Source organism: Canis aureus, chromosome 21 (genome assembly GCF_053574225.1).
Source record: "Canis aureus isolate CA01 chromosome 21, VMU_Caureus_v.1.0, whole genome shotgun sequence".
Classification (NCBI taxonomy): Eukaryota; Metazoa; Chordata; class Mammalia; order Carnivora; family Canidae; genus Canis; species Canis aureus.
Genome location: NC_135631.1, coordinates 30,541,826 through 30,557,892, shown reverse-complemented (window position 1 = coordinate 30,557,892; position 16,067 = coordinate 30,541,826). Strand labels below are relative to the sequence as shown.

At 58.7% G+C, this 16,067-nt stretch overlaps 1 protein-coding gene and 1 long non-coding RNA gene across 10 annotated transcripts in view; one reads left to right on the top strand and one right to left on the bottom strand.

Moving 5' to 3' along the window:
• Nucleotides 1–3,690: 3,690 nt before the first annotated feature.
• On the bottom strand, nt 3,691–11,640 carry LOC144292857 (uncharacterized). 8 transcript variants are annotated; one of them, XR_013360251.1, is made up of 7 exons: nt 11,375–11,640; nt 10,821–10,920; nt 7,047–7,336; nt 6,098–6,302; nt 5,842–5,935; nt 4,771–4,885; nt 3,691–4,091 (listed from the first exon to the last, which is right to left on the bottom strand). It is a non-coding gene; the product is annotated as an uncharacterized LOC144292857 (long non-coding RNA). The 8 variants fall into 8 exon arrangements; XR_013360250.1 differs by having other exon boundaries at nt 7,108–7,336; XR_013360253.1 differs by having other exon boundaries at nt 6,021–6,302; nt 7,192–7,336.
• Nucleotides 11,641–11,932: 292 nt separating this feature from the next.
• Nucleotides 11,933–16,067, top strand: part of PTDSS2 (phosphatidylserine synthase 2) — a 21,036-nt gene continuing 16,901 nt past the window's right edge. The window contains exon 1 of one of the 2 annotated variants that reach the window (XM_077863751.1): nt 11,933–12,123. In XM_077863751.1, coding sequence (XP_077719877.1) covers nt 11,948–12,123 — 176 coding nt within the window. In that variant the 5' untranslated portion in view covers nt 11,933–11,947. Of the gene's footprint in view, nt 12,124–13,202; nt 15,994–16,067 lie in introns of those variants that run through there. The other variant, XM_077863752.1, reaches the window with a different exon arrangement.

Genomic DNA, 16,067 nt, shown 5'->3' with positions numbered 1-16,067 from the left:
AACGGCTGCTCAACCTCCAGACATCACACCCATGCTCCTGCTCACGCCAGCAGGAGGAAGAAGGGGGGGGAGGGACGCTCCATGGGGCACGGTGGGTCACAGGGCCCCAGCTTCCTGCAGGGAAGTCTGCGAGCTGTGATCCCGCTTCCCAAGGAAGGAGGCAGAAGGACGCCCGGCCAGCGGCCATGCACATGGGCCAGCAGGCCTCAGAGGCCCTGTTTGAGTTCGGGAAACAGTCAGCGAGGGATTCGGAGCATGGGTAATTCGAACTCCGGGTCCGTGTTGCCAGCCGCTCCCGGCCCCTCCGGGTGGCCACGTCCACCTGCCCGGGGTGTCTGCGTCTACGCTTGCGTTGTGTTAAAGCCGCCCATGGACGGGCTTCCCCTGACGTGGGCGTCCCTGCAAGTGTCTACAAGGCTGTGGGAGCTCCGTGTCCCTACCCGGCACTCCTGTCTATAGGGCCGCAGAAGCACTGCTGCTCTTCCCCGCCGTCCAAGGCCCCGAGGGAACTCAAGTGACATCCAGACCCCGCTGCTCCAGAGCCGGGCCCGGGGCCCCTTGGGGCAAACATAGCGTCTCCAGCCTGGGGTGGGGAGCACTGGCCTGGCCCCGCAGGAGACGGTGCCCTACCCTCAGTGCGGGGTGCGCAACAGGGACAGAGCCCATCCAGTCCCACCCGGTGGAAAACCAGGTACAGCCCGTTGGGAAAGCAGTTCAGCAAAAAAGAATCAGAAGCCTCAAAAGGGTTTACGGCTTGGTGCATTGGATTGCCTTTTTACAAACCATCTTAAGGAGAAAAACAATAATAATAATGAACACGTGTATAAATATGTCCCGTGAGGCAAAAATTATGAACCACTCAGATGCTCGACAATAGGGAAATGTCCTAGCAGACGTGCTGTGTGCCCACGCAGGCTGAGCAGCCGTAAAAACCACGCGTTCAGAGCGGCGAGTCTGCAGGAAACGCTCATGTCATGCTAAGCACAGACGCGCAGTTTGCAGACGTGTATGGGCTTTGTCGCCTCAACTAGGTTAAAATGTGTTGAGATATGGGAGGGTGGATTTGCTGTTCATGCTCATCTCTGCTTAAAGATGTGTGCCTGGGCTGGGGACATCACGCTTTTCCTCCTCCCGTCTGCTTTCTTCAAAGGCTCTGCAACACACGCATCCCTTCTACGGACTTAATTATTAAACTTACTTCATGATGACGCTAAAATCCACTATTACACACTTAATTTCCCCCAGACTCGGCCTCGCTCCCTTGGCCTTGGTCTTGAACTCAGGCATCACCTGAAGAAGCCGCAGGACAGGGGACCAGCCCCTTGCAGGCCGGGTGGCCACCTGGCGGCTGGCAGCACTGATCCGACCCAGGCCTGGGCCTCCTGCTGCCCCCGGGGACCGCAGACCCAGCTCCTCTTCCCTCCTCTGCCGAGCTCCCTGCTCGCGTGGCCTCTTCGTCTGAGGGGCCGAAGTGCAGCAGGAGGCCTGCTGCCTCCGAGGCCACCCTGACCCCTAACCGGGGGGCCGGTGGCCATGCCGTGGAGGAAGCCAGGACGGCAGGGCCCCCGGAGGGCCCCCGGCCAAGTCCTGCGAGCAGGAGCGAGCGCTGCTTGTCCTCACCTCGGGCCTCTGCCCTCCCAACCCCACGGGCCCACGTGTGATGTAGTTTGGGGACGTCGGTGAGCTTTGTGGGGTCCAGAGCCCACGGCCCGGAGTCCCGGAGGCGTCTGCGGTGCAACACGGAGGTTTTACTAAAGCAGGAGGAGCTGCTCCCTGCCGGCCTGGGGTGGTGGGGGCAAGGGACTGTACACCTCGGGGGTGGGGGGGCAGTGGGGACGAGGGTCGCTCGCGAGGGCGTTGACATGTGAGGAAGACCCAGAATCCTGGAGGGATGGTGCCGCGGCGCCTCCCCAGTACCTGCCAGGGGCCGCAGGTTCCAGGGCCAGTTACCCTCATCCGCGGCTCCCTCTGCCCGTGGCCCCGTCAGGTGCGGCCCAAAGGCCCTGGGAGTGTCCCTGAGGATCCTTCTCCAAGGCTAGCAGCCTCGGCAGCTGCAGCCGGCCTCCCAGGCCCCCTCTGGCCTCTGGCCCACAGCACCTGTGTGGGGCCCTGCAGGGAGGACCCCCTTCCCAGGCCGGGCCCCTGCCCCCCGGGTCTGCCGGCCACTGGTGCCTCCTGTCGCCCCAGAGCTTCAGGGTGGGGCCCCCAGCACCTGCTGTCCTCGCCCCAGGGACAGTTCTGTCCTCCTAGTGCCGCCCCCAAACGCCTCTGGGCCTTCAGGCTCCCCAGCTCCTGGCTTGCGCCCGAAGGAGCGGAGAGCCGTCCCTGCCTGAGCCCAGGGCGCAGCGCCCCATCCCGCCGCCAGCCCTGGGGGACCGCGGGTGGCACAGGCCGCGCTTCACTCTCCTTTGCACAGTTGCTGCTCCTTCCTTGCCCACAGCGCCCTCCCCCTTGCCACAGGGACACTGTAGGGGAGCACTCTGTCGATACTCGATACTCGGTGTCTACACCGAGAGTGAGTGGAGAGTGAGTCCTGCAGCCGGGGAAGCCACCCTCTGCGCTCCCTTCAAGGACCAGCGGAGTTTGAGGAAGGCCGGGGGGGCGGGGGGGCTGCCTTGCAGCCCTGCTGCCCGGGGCTCGAGGCCATCACCTCTGAGCCCCCGGCCCTTCTCCACGCGGGGCAAGTCCCGCTGCCTCCCGCCGAGTCGCAAGCCCAAGGCACCAGGCGATGGCCCCGGGCCCCGCTGTCTGAAGGGACTACTCGGCCCAGGCTGCCGCAGCCAGAGGACAGTGGTCAGGACGGGGACCCGGGGACCCGGTGCCACTGAGACCGTAAGAGCAGACTCGGGGGCAAAGCTGCAGGACGGTCAAGCATCAAGGGTCCTGCGGGGAGAAGGCGCCGAGGCACAGGGCGGGGCGAGGGCATCCCAGACCATCTGCTGCTTCAGTGTCTCCATCTCTCAGCCAGAGATTAAAATAGAGCCCAAGGGGGCGCAGAGATCACAAGAGTGAGCAGTTGTAAGTGTCGGGAGCCCTCCTGGCGCGAGGCCAGAGCCTGGTGGCAGTTAACTACCACGTGGATGCGCTCAGGGCAGAGGGCACCCCTGGGGCCCTGGCCCAGCCCCTGCGCAGTTCTACCCCGGCCCCACCCACAACGGGCCCTAGCCCGCTCCCCCCACCCCTCGGCAGGCCTTGGCTCCTGGGATCCGGCCCGCCCCTGACCGGCCCTGCCAAGGTGGGGGCCCTGTCCGTGCAGGAAGGGGGTGGCTCCCAGCACAGTTTGGGACAAACACCCCTACCCAGGAAGCAACCGCGGAGCACGGCCCTGGAAATGTGCCACCAGCTGGGGTGGAGAAGAGAGGTCCTGAAGGATGGCTCTGGGCCCCCGGGGTAGGATGATGACCTGCTGGACAGGAGGGGGGCGGGAGCTGGCCTCTGGGGGCCCGCGTCAGTCTGTGAAGGCCAGTGCAGGGGGGAGCAGGGTCCTGCTCACCCGCTGTGCAAACAGGTGGCCCTGACCTCATCTGGCCTCCCTGCGGCCGTCAGGACAGAGCAAAGGGGGCTCCCTGGCCATCCTCTCCGGTCTCCTCGCCCTCACTTGCACATGTACTTAGGGGGGCCAGGTTGGGGGGGTCAGGGCCGGGGCCAGGCGGAGGGCAGCGACCGGGCCCCAGAAATCAAACTGTTGGGTGTTTTACCAGCAGAATGACTTTACTTGGGAAGAGCAGACGGTCACCGTCTGGGACAGGCAAGTCTCTGGAGCCGCAGAGAGCAAAGTCTCCCGGAGAAAGGGGCCGCTGTAAATGGGAGTCCACAGAGTGCCCCGGGAGCTGGCCGGGGCGGGGCTGTCGTCTCCTCCTCTCAGGCTGTAAAGCAGCGTCCACCTGTGAGCCGTGTCTCCTCCTGTTGGCTCTGCAGCTGACAAGCAGGGTGGGCCCCGACACCATCCTACACAGGGTCCCTGGCACCGGCCCATGGCCCCGAGTGCACCTCCCGCACTGCGTTTCCTGGCACAGCTGCCGACGCCTGGCCTCCCAGGAGGCTGACGGATCCCGCAGGTGGGCGGTGGGCGGGGAGCCAGGAATGCACAGCTGACAGAGAGACATGTCGAAGACAAGAGGGAGGCTCCCAACGTGGAGGAGGCCAGTGGAGGAGGGACGGGCTCCTCCATCCCCGACAGCACAGCCCTGGGAGCGCAGCCTGTCCATGGGGAGCATAGCCTATCCAGGGGGAGCACAGCCCGTCCAAAGAGAGCACAGCCCAACCAGGGGGAGCACAGCCCAACCAGGGAGAGCACAGCCCATCCAGGGAGAGAAAAGCCCGTCCAGAGGGAGCACAGCCCGTCCAGGGGGAGCATAGCCCGTTCAGAGGGAGCACAGCCCGTCCACGGGAGCACAGCCCGTCCAGAGGGAGCACATCCCATCCAGGTAATGTACAGTCCATCCAGGGAGAGCACAGCGCATCCAGGGGGAGCACAGCCCAACCAGGGAGAGTACAGCACCCCCACCCCTGACAGACAGTGGCAGGCTAACCAATGAGAAGCCACGACACTCCCAACTCCCAGGTGACTCCAGGACTTCTCCTTTACAACAGCCCCTCCCATCCCCCCGTACCCCAATCTATAAAGGAGCATCTCTCTCCTCCGTCCTCTGGACATGCCTACGGTTTTGTCATAGCTTGATTGTCCCAAACTACAATTTTCCACTCTCCTGAATAAACCCATTTTGTTGGTAAAATAGCTGGCAGTGTTATTTTTAAGGAAAACTTTACCTGGTGTCAGAAGTGGGACGCAGGCAGCTACCTCCAGCGGCTCTGAGGCTGGTGAGCACACACACAGGTGCCGGTCCCCACAGACCTGGTCAGGCTTGCTGCTCTCTTGCCGGCCCTGGGGTTTGAGAATAAGTCGTCTCCTAGACGTGAGCTTCATTCTCTGTTCTGAGCTCTCCAGCCTTTATTCAGGACCTGTTTTAAGGCTTTGTCCTTCCTGAGAGTACTCGTTTGGCCTTTGGTCTGACTCCTTTCTAGAGCTAGGCTGTTCCTACTGGAACTGTGCCATTTAGACATTGTTCTCTTCCCTCTAGAGAAAAGCCTCTGGGAAGTGGGATCCCAGCGATCAAAATGCTGTGAGGACGGCCTTGCCCCCACACTTCTGGGACCTCAGCCAGTTCTAGGTTTCAGACTGGTGGCCCCTCCTCGTGTGCATTCTTAACTAAATGGACTGACTCAACCAAAAGGCATTCACAACCTCAACAGCCATCGTGGGGAACTTCCCATCTCCCCAAATTGACTTTTCTCACAATGGAATTGGACAGCCATGGCTGGATGTGTGTTTGTCAACACTGAATTGGATGCTTATTTTAATTGGTACCTCAAGGCTTCCAAACATTTTTAGGATTCAAAGTTTGTTCGCCTCAGTTAATTTAGAAATAGTATTTTGCAAAGAGACAAACAACCGTAAGAAGTCAACGGGGCTTCTGAGGCCTCTTCCCCTTCCCATCCTCTTTGTCTCCAGACAGGTGGGGCCACCTTATACTCGGGCCCTGCCTCTGGAGCCTTTTCCCTCTTCCTTTGGCACTGGCCCTCCCCTCCCCTATACCCATTCCTCCTTCTAATCCTTTCACTGAGCTTCCCTTTACCTCCAAACCTCTCCCCACCCCTCCTCTCCTGACCCTATTAACACCTACCCCTCTAAAGTAAACTCTGCTGGAGGTCCAAATGAATGCCAAATGGCTTATGCTGCCCGGACTAAGGCTGAATTTGGAGCTGTACTGAAACAATTTCCCAAAGTGACTAAGGACCCTATATGTTTGCTGAAGATTTAACACAGTTATTCAAACTTACTGATCTGATTTCTCAGATTTGTATCAATTGGTCCACATGCTTGCTGCTGAGGGTCAGACCAAACGCTGGATGAAACCAGCTCAATGGGAGCACCCTGAAAAGGATTGAGAGAAACAGATGCCTAAGTTTTGGCAAAGTGCTAGAACTCGCTAGAAATCTCCACCAAAGGATTACAGTACCTCTTCCTAAGCCTGCTGACTGGACAGGATTCAAGCTTACACAGAAAAGCCTGATGAAAATGTTCATGACTATCTACCTGACTCCACACTGTCTTCAAAGGCCACCCTGGTCTCCCTGTGGATGCTGAATCCAACCCGGCAGCATCGTGTCCGTGTTTACTAGCAGGCTGCACCGGGATCGTTCTCTCGCCGCTAACAGGACCAAGGTGGAACAGGAAACTATGTCCACTCCGGACTTAGGGATTATGGCAAACCAGCTTGTGGGCACCCTCGGTGAGTCACCTGAAAGAAAGACCACCCCATTCTCAATTTTCTACTCTCGCAAATACCAGCCCCTGATAGCATTATCGCCCCTATACGGCATTACATTCTGGGGACATTGACCATTTGTCCCTGTTAGATCAGTGACCGTCTTCCTTATTTGCGAAATCTTCCGCTGATATGGTCAGAATCCACAGAGCGCCTCCCAGAAAGACTGAAATAGATTCCTCTAAAACCCTTCTCAGAATTAATGAACTTCCTATAGATAAGGAAACCCTTCAAGGGCTTACAGAGGCTCAGGGCCTCATTATGTCCCGTAACAGGCCAACAGGTTCACCCCTCGGGAAACCCTACCACTGAAGATGGAGGCTCGTCCAGGACCTGTGAGCAGTAAACGGCCTTGTCACCTCTCCATCCCCCCGTTGTCCCGAACCCTCACATTCCCCTGACATCGAGGTGCCCCGCGAGGGACCTTGCTGAGCATCTCTTGGAATTCCGGCAGACGGGGCTGACCCAGGCGGCGTCCTGCCCTCCTGGGCAGAGCGACACGCCTGGACCCACAGCCCCGAGTCCCCGAGTCCCTCTGACTGAAGCGGATTCAGATGATGGAGTGTTTCCTTCAGGCTCTAAGAGTATTTCCTTCTCTGCCCCCCGCCACCCAAAACCTCTCCATAGGAAACAGCATCTACCTGTCACACCTTCTGGCCTTAAAGGGATTTGGTCTCCGAAGACAAACCCCCAGGTTAGATACTCCTGTGATCCCACCTCAAAAACGGGGACTGCATCTGGATCCAGATGAAAGCCCTCCCGACCGCTTAATGCTCACAGATCCCTGTTGACTCCTTGGGGCGACATAGAGGGAATTCCTCCAACCAATGCAGACTTTCCGTGGTTTCCTGGTGCTTCTCACCTAAGGGATGAAAATGGTAGAGATCGTGTTGGGTACGTGACTGCGACTCCCGCTTGGAGTCACCGAGGCGGCACCTTTCCTTCGGCTACTTCGGCCAACAGCCTACATGAGACACCGGCACGTTTTGAGGGGGTAGGTCACGATTCTGGAATATCACAGGAATATCACGAACGTGAATTCGTGAATATCACAGGAATATCACAGGCAAGGCACCCTTGCCTCCAATGGAGCTAAAATTTCAATGGCTCCTCCGTGCAGTTTATTAAATGCCGTACTTTTGCCAGTGGCTCTGCTTATGTTTAGGGTTCCTGGGCATTCCAGGCTCAACTCCCTGGGGGCTGAGGAACTGCCTCACTGACATTTACACACACACACACACACACACACACACACAAATAAAACCCCAAGAAAGGGCAGCCTGGGTGGCACAGCGGTTTAGCGCCTGCCTTCGGCCCGGGGTGTGATCCTGGAGACCCGGGATCGAATCCTGTGTCGGGCTCCCTGCATGGAGCCTGCTTCTCCCTCTGCCTGTGTCTCTGCCTCTCTCTGTCTCTATCATGAATAAATAAAATAAAATCTTTCTTAAAAAAAAAAAAAAAACACAAGATCCTGCTCTCAAAGAGACCAATAGCCAAACCTCTGGTCCAAAGGACGTCCTTCCACACAATAATGTGGAAAAATTGACCAGGGATGCCCAACCGTTGATCCCAGAAGGGGGAAACATAATACTGGAAATCCAATAATTGTTGGTTTGATAGGAGGAGAGAACTCTGGTTTGGACCAAATAATAATCCAACCGCACCAGCGATTCTAAGCTTCCTACCACTTCCCACCGTGCAAGCATCTAACCCACGGGCAAGACGACCGCATCTGTGAGCCGGCGTTGGTGGGGACGACCAATAAGGCCACCAGCCGGTGGGGAAGACCAGTAAGGCCACCAGCCCACCAGCGCCGGCCAGCTGGTCGGGCCTGTGCGGAGTGCGGCCCACGGAACCCCCATCCATGCCAGCGGATGTCATATCTGTCTCGGGGCGTAAATATGTTTGGGTCGCGGTTGGTGTGTTTTCCCTCTGGACCCGGGTGGCCGCGGCGTGTGCTGCGGCTCACCTGCCGGGAAGGGTCAGCCCTGCCTGGCGCCCGTCTCGAGCCACGGCGGCCAGGGGCCCGCTCCGCCCACGGTGCACACGCCCAGGCCTCAGGCCCGTGATGCACAAAGGGCACGATTGCGACTCAGCTGGCACAGTTGGTAGAGACCCCCAGCAGCTTGGCCCAGAGAACCGGCATTGGTCCAACTAAACCGGAGACCCGCCTGGGGACCCCCCCTCGCTGTCCCCCCAGGCAGCCTCCGCGCCCCAGTGTCCCCGTGCGCTTGCCTTGCCTCCTCTGCCCCACAGCCGATGGAAGGACGCGAGGCCATGTCGCTGAGGCCTGCTTGCTTCTACTCGAAGCAGCTGCGCTTTGGCGGAGCAATCCTTCCACCGTGTGCCTCGCGTAATGCAACCTGAGATTTCATTGACGAGAAGACACCCCAGGAAGACGCTCTGGAAAGGCCCTTGTCAGGAACTCTGAGCCAACCCTTGTGCAGCTAACCCCCAGGGAAGAGCTCTTGGAGTCACCTGAGCACCTGAAGGAAGCGCCAGCCCCTGCCTAGCCCCGCAAAGCCCCCGGTGACCTGAAAGTAAAAGGTTTCCTGGGGGGCCTGGGGGCTCAGCTCCTGATCTCAGGGTCCTGGGATCCAGGCCCGCCTTGTGCTCCCTGCTCAGGGGGAGTCTGTTCACCCCTCTCCCTCCCCGCCTCCCCATCCCGTGCTCTCTCTCAAATAAATAAAATCTTAAAAAATAAAAAGATTTCCTGGCGGGGCAGTAGACGACCTCTGACCAGATGCTTCCCCAGGTGTCTGGAGGCCTGCGTACCTGTCTCACTGCTGCTGCGTCTCTCGCCTGGAAAGACAGTGTCCTTGGCTGCGTTTCCCAAACCCTTGAGACGTGGAAAATCTTTTTTGATTATGGACTTTTGGAAACAGTCTCATCATGATCCTGTGACAAATTGATCTTTTCAAGTTGTTTTTTCTGAAGGGTTACGATTTCAGAATTCACAAGTCTTTCTCTCATCCGGACTAGCGTCCGGCTCTGGATTCCCACCCGAAATTCCTGGCCTCTGAATTTCCAAACTTCCAGACTGTCCTATTGGATAGCATTCATTTCCATACAGTTCTTTCGAGAGAACAACACTTTTTTTTTTTAAAGATTTTATTTATTCATGAGAGATACAAAGAGAGAGGCAGAGGCACAGGCAGAGGGAGAAGCAGGGTCCCCGCAGGGAGCCTGGTGTGGGACTCGATCCCAGGACCCCCGGGTCAGGCCCTGAGCTGAAGGAGACGCTCCACCGCTGAGCCAGCCAGGTGGCCCAACAACACTGTTTTAATAAATCTTTGAAGTTTTGCTATTTTTGCAAGAAAGTTCATCCACTATTGCTTCGTGTTGACACCTGCACCGTATCTCCCCAAATGCACCTGATTCCCTCTGCGTGCTCCTGCTGTATTCACCATTCTCCTCTCGTGGCTGCTTCAAGTGGGGACTTCCAGGAGGCATGGGTGACTCCCAGTTTGCCTCCGTGGGGAGAACCCTTCCGCCCTAAGGCAGAGTAAGTGCCAACAAATATAAGTCGGCTACTTTCAGACCGAGGGTCCTAGCTCAGCACCATCACACAATTTGGAATTGCAGTGTTACTCCTCCTGCTTCGTGTGATTAAGTTTTGCATTTTGTTGCCTGTCCAACTTTTGTAAAAATGATGTACTTGACACATGATCTCCAATTCTTAGGACTTGGTAAATACGGACTAGAGATGGGAAGTGCGTGAGGGGTCTCCCTCCTGACCGTCCTCACTACTTGAATGTGGCCTGAAATGCTTTCCAAGTGCTGTGCACCCCCCGCCCCCCACATGGAACATGACAATCGGAAAAGGTCCTGCCTGGCACCGAGGAACAAAAGCATCACGCTTGATCAAGATGCTTTCAAAGAATGATCTGATCCAAAGAGAGAAATGCGAAAATTAACAAGTGTAGAACGGAGGCAGGAGGCCGGCAGGGGGAGTGCTCCTGCCTACCGGGGCGCTTGGCCACTGCAGAGCCAGCAGGTGGCTACTCCTCAGACCCCGCAGGAGGAAGGAGGCTTTTCTCTTCCTGGGGCAACAGCCCAGCCCACGAGAAGCCACTGTACCCCAACTCTCAGCCCACTGCAGCGGGCTTTCCCTCTATAACAGCTCTCCCCCGTCCTCTAGAAAAGAGTGAACCTCCCTCCTGTCCCCAGGACTCGCCTTGGTTTTCTTGCAGCCGGTTTGTCCTAGGTTGCAATTTTATTCCAGAATAAACCCATTTTGCTTGCAAAATAACGGGCAGTTTTATTTTTAGGATCAACAATATCTACACATGCATACATATTAATAACAGCTTTTTTGACATATAATTCACATACCATATAATTGACTAATTTAAAATGTAGAGGTCGGTAGATTTTAATATATTCACAGATAGTCACTATGGTCAATGTCAGAATATTTTCAGTTTGGAAAAGACTGTGAAACCCAGTCTTCAGCAATCACCCCTTCCCCACCCCGTTCCCTTTCCTTACCTTTCTGCCTCTACTGGTATTTTGTCTAGACAGATCATATGATGTGCCATCTTTTATGACTGGCTCCTTCCACTGAGCATCATGTTTTCAAGGTTCACCCCTATTGTAGCACGTGTCAGAACTTCATTCCATTTTTAGGGCCAAATACCTTTCCATTGTATGGTAGACATTTTGTGTATTCATTTAGTACTTGGGGGAATTAGGTTGTTTCCCCCTTTGGCTCTGATGGGGGATGCTGCTCTGCACAGCCAGATGTGCTCTGAGAGGTCATCATCTCCCCACTGGGTGTATCCCTGGGATGGGGCGCTGGGTCACCTGGTATCCCTGGGAGGGGTGCTGGGTCACCTGGTATCCCTGGGACGGGGTGCTGGGTCACCTGGTATCCCTGGAACGGGGTGCTGGGTCACCTGGTATCCCTGGGACGGGGTGCTGGGTCACCTGGTATCCCTGGGAGGGGTGCTGGGTCAGGTCCCCCCAAGCCTCCGAGGAGCCTCCACTGTGTTTCCCAGTGGCTGGGAGCTAACTGTGTGTGCGTGGGGGGCTGGTTCCGTTACCACTTGAGTGAACCCGAACGCTCCAGGCCCTTCTGCCCCTGGAGACCCCAGGGGGGACCCTCTGGCTGCCGGCGACCCTGCAGCGCGGAGTCCGCAGCGGCCGGGCCGGGGCTCGCCCGGGGGTAGAAGGCGGGGAGGCGCCCCAGAGGGAGCCGGGCTCGCGGCGGCAGGACGCTCCAGGGCAGCGCGGACGGGCTCGGGGGCCGGACCGGGGGCGACGCCCCGCCGCCCCACCGCCCCGCCGCCCCACCGCCCCGCCACCCCGCCACCCGGCCAGCCGGCTCCGGTTTCCTAGCAACCAGGCGGCATCCTTCCCAGCGAGCACTGCTTCGGAGCCGCGGCGTCGGAGACTACGAGGCCCAGCGTGCCCCGCGGCCCGGGCGCGCGGACTACAAGCCCCACAATGCCCCGCCCCCCGTCTCCGAGCCGCCCCCTGCCCGCGCTCTCCCGAGACCCCGCCGAGGCCGCGCCGCGACCCCTTCCCGGCGCTCCCCGCGCCGAGCGCCGCGCGCCCTCGCGGTGACCCGCGGTGCGTGGGGTCAAGGCGCGGGGCGGAGCGGCTGGGCGGGCGCCATGCGGAGGGGCGAGCGCAGAGGCGCCGGGGGGCCGCGGCCGGGGTCGCCGGTGCCGGCGGGCAAGGCCTCGCTGGAGGAGCCGCCGGACGGCGCGGGCGCGGGCGCGGAGCGGGGGGGCGGCCGCCGCAGCACCGAGTCCGAGGTGTACGACGACGGCACCAACACCTTCTTCTGGTAAGGGCGGCCGGGGGCGCGAGGGCTGGGGGGCGCCGCGACCCCGCCCGACGCCGGAGGCCCCGCCTCCCCCTCCCCCCCGGCCGCCCCGCCTCCCCCTCCCCTCCCCCCCCCCCCCCCCCGCCGCGCGTTCCCGGCGCTGCTCGGAGCCCAGCGCGGGCGCCGAGGGCGCGACCCCTCGCGCGGGGCAGGCGGGGCGCATGCGCAGAGAGCCCGTGACCTTGGGGCGGCCCGGCCCCCGCCCCGTCGGAGAGCGTCCCACGTGCTGGGAAGCCCGCTCGGCGAGGGTCGGGTCGGCGAGGGTCGCGAGGGTCGCGAGGGTCGGGCTTTCCTTGGCCGCACGCGCGGGTCCTGCGCAGCCGGCGGAGCACCCCGCCGTGGGGTGGTTACGGAGGCCTGATGAGGGGCCGCGAGCCTCGGGCGAAGACCGCAGGAGGCCGGCGTGGGCGGGGGTGCAGCCTGCACCTGGATGACATGGGTGACATCGGTGTCTTCCCCGGGGGTGCCCGCAGCCGCTGCCCTCCCTGCCCTGCCTCGGGAACCCAAGGCGTCCGGCGGCCGCCGAGTCGTGGACGGGACAGGGTCAGGTCTCCGCCGCCGCAGGCCCCGCCAACCGCAGGAGGAAGGCCCTCCTGGACCGCACCCGGCTTGCTGCTGTTTCCCCAGCTGGGTGCCGGCCACCGGATTGCAGCAGAGAGCTGAACAAGCTTAGATCCCGGCAGAAGACTGGAGCCTCAGGAATCAAGTGCCCTGGCTGGAGCGGCGCTGAGGGGCGCGGAGCACACATATCACCCGGTCCAGGGAAAGGCTCCTGCTCGTTGCTTTAGAAGCCGGGGCCCTGCCCACGAGGCTGCTTGGTCGCCAGGAGTTGGACACACAGATGCCTGCTGTAGCTGAGCTCACCTACGAGGAGGGCTGATGGGACCAGGAGGCGGTGCGACGGGCGGGCAGGTGGTACCTGCCTGGTGGGCCTCCCGGTGCGTGGCTCCTGCCTGCCCCCGCTGCGGTGAGCTGTGCTGCGCCCTGGCGCTGGGTCTTGCTGTGGTCTGTGCTCTAGGCCCTGCTGCATCCCAGGCCTTCCCCTCACCTGTGGAGGGGACGGAGCTTCACGTTTCCCCAAGGCAGGTAACCAGATGCCTGCCTGGTAAGAGTTACTTATTCTTACCTGCAGAGCTTAGCCAGTTGCCAGCTTCCAAAGTTCCTCTCGCTGTCTTGTGTTGGTGTTCTAAAAGCTTTTATTTTATGTTTTAGAGGACTTTAATAATGAAACAACCCGCATGAAGACTAAAAGCATGTGTTTATCGAAATGATTTTATGTCCCAAGACTACTCAGTTTTCTAAAAGGTGCCCATGCTGGGGGTTGTGCTGGGCCACGTAGGAGGACTCGGAGTGTCTGTTACCACTTGTTGGCCACAGGGTATATAAGTAGGGTCAGGGTTTGCCTGCACCTTGGAGCTGGAGGCCGGGCTGCCCTCCCAAGAGGGGGCGTGAGCACTACTGGGTCTGCCAGTGGCAAGAACACCACCCCATCTACCGGTTGTGCCGGTCTCCAGGGTGGAACATCTGGGGCCACATAGCACCAGACTCGGGAATGGCACACAGCTGTCTTGACTCTCATTTTCTAAAGATCATCTGGGAGACACTAGGGGACCTGATGTCCTGAAGAGGTGCTACCGAACGTTGCCGTCTGGAGATGGACATTGGGTGAATTGCAACGGGATAGCACGCTTCCTGACCAGCTCCCAAGGCAGGAGGCAAGGGATGGTTGTGACACTTCAGGGGAGCGCACCTGGTGACCCCAGGCCCTGAGCCAGCACCTCAGTGACCCTCGAGACTGCTGTGCGCAGTGTGTCAGCGCAGCCGCGAGAGCCCCAGGTTTTTGAAAATGCTTTTCTCAGTCATCATGGGCCAGGGCTTTGCCAGCTTTGCCCACAACTGGAAAGCTCAACTCCACAGCTGATACCTATGTGGTCCTATCGGTCAGCAGGCCGGAGGATCAGTGGCATGACCACGGGCACCTCTTGCATGCCTGGGGCAGGCCCTCTGGCCCTGGCCCTTCCTGGCAGAGGCTTCCTTATGCTCTGCGTGCCAGCCACACCTTCGTGTTTCCTCTAATTGGTTTGGCGGGCCTGCCTTTCTGCCTACTTGGCATAATGAGTGTGGTCGTCTTTAGAGAGGGACTGACATTTGGGTGTTTCCACTGAGAGTGGCCGGGAGGCAGGTGTCCTGTCCTCATGCCCTCGCCCTTGCTGAGTGACTGGAGAGTCACAGGATTTACGGCCGCTTCGGTCCTGGGCCTGGATCACTGGACCCAAATCTCCCCTGAGTTATCTATTAGCCACTAAACCAAAGGATGCTCTTGTCTTCCTCGGGTGTCAGGGGTGGAGCAAGGAGGCGTCTGGGAGGGACGGGGAGGTCTGCCTGTGGAGCGTTGGGTCTGTACCTCCTCGCGTGTGGAGATGGTGCTGCATGTAAGACACGGGAGTTGGTTTTGTTTTGGCCAAACTTGCTAGGTAATACTTTTATTTTCTACAGTTATTTGCAAGTCAGTATTTCAATTCTCAGTTTGAAGATGGGGAAATTAAACCTGAAAGAGGAAGTGGCTCAAGACCTCAAGTGTACTGAGAGGCAAAGTTGGTAATAAAATCTGCACTTTTCCCACGATGTCCCTTGTCTTTTTCCAAGGAAAAATGTCAACGCAGGAAATTCAGACTTTACAGTGAGAAACGGAAGTGGAGCACAGGCCATGGATTGAGCAATGGTCTGAAAATCAGAATTAATGGAGCTCTGTCTCCCCTGGATGCAGTCCTGGGACTTCTCCTTATTGCCACAAGCTGCCTGTTGAAAGTGCTCTGTCGGGGTCGAGCCCTGACCACGCGAACATCGTGATGGCCGGGAGTCTGCGGCTTTCTTCTGCCCTTAAACAACTGGGCTGATGTTGTTTCCTCACCAAAATGCTGTAATGCTGAATATGTTGAAAGTGCTCAGAACCACAGATGAACCACCTGTTAAACATCACTATTGGTCAGCACAGGAAATTTATAAAGTGATTCAGCAAAGGGAATTTCTTTTTTTTAATCAAGAAGGCAACCTCATTATTTTCCCACCTGCAACCATCAGCCTGTTCTGAGTTTGGTTTCTCTGTGTTGTTTTGAGAGTGCATGTGCGAGCTGGGGTGGGGGAGGCAGGGGGAGAGAATCAGGCAGGCCCCGTGCTCCACGTGGAGCCCGACACGACACGAGGCTCAATCCCACGACCCTGACATTGCGACCTGAGCCAAAATCAAGATTCGGACACCCAGCCAGCTGAGCCGCTCGGGCTCCTCTAGGAGTTTGGTCTTGTGTTTAGGTTCCACCTGTAAGAGAGATGACCGGGTGTTTGTCATTCCTTGTGTGACTTGTCTCAGCACGATGCCCTCAGCTTCCACCTGTGTTGCAGACGTCAAGGTTTCTCTCCTATTTGTGGCGAAGTAATATTCCGTCGTATAAATACGCACGTGACAGCCCGTTGGGGTGCTTCCCTGCTGGGCTCCTGCTCGTGACGCTGCAGTAACGGACAACGTGGTGGTTTGCTTCCTTCCAGTACCCTGCGGTGGAATCACTGGATCCTGCAGCGATCCTGTGTTACCCTCTTGAGGACCCTCTGCACGTTTCCACGGTGGCCACGCCAGCCTGCGTTCCCGCCCGCAGCATGGGGGGCTCCCCTTTCTCCGCGTCCTCCCCACCACGTGTTGCTTCCTGATGGTGCGAGGTGGTGTCCCACTGTAGCTTTGATGTGTATTTCCCCGATGCCAGTGCCGAGTGAGGTGGAGCATCTTTTCCTGTGTCCGTTTGCCACCTGGGTGTCCTCTTTGGAAAAGCGTCTGTTCAGGTCTTCCACCCATTTTGTGGTCAGGTTTGGGGTTTTGCTGTGAGTGGTGTGAGTCCGTCATGGATTTTGGATAT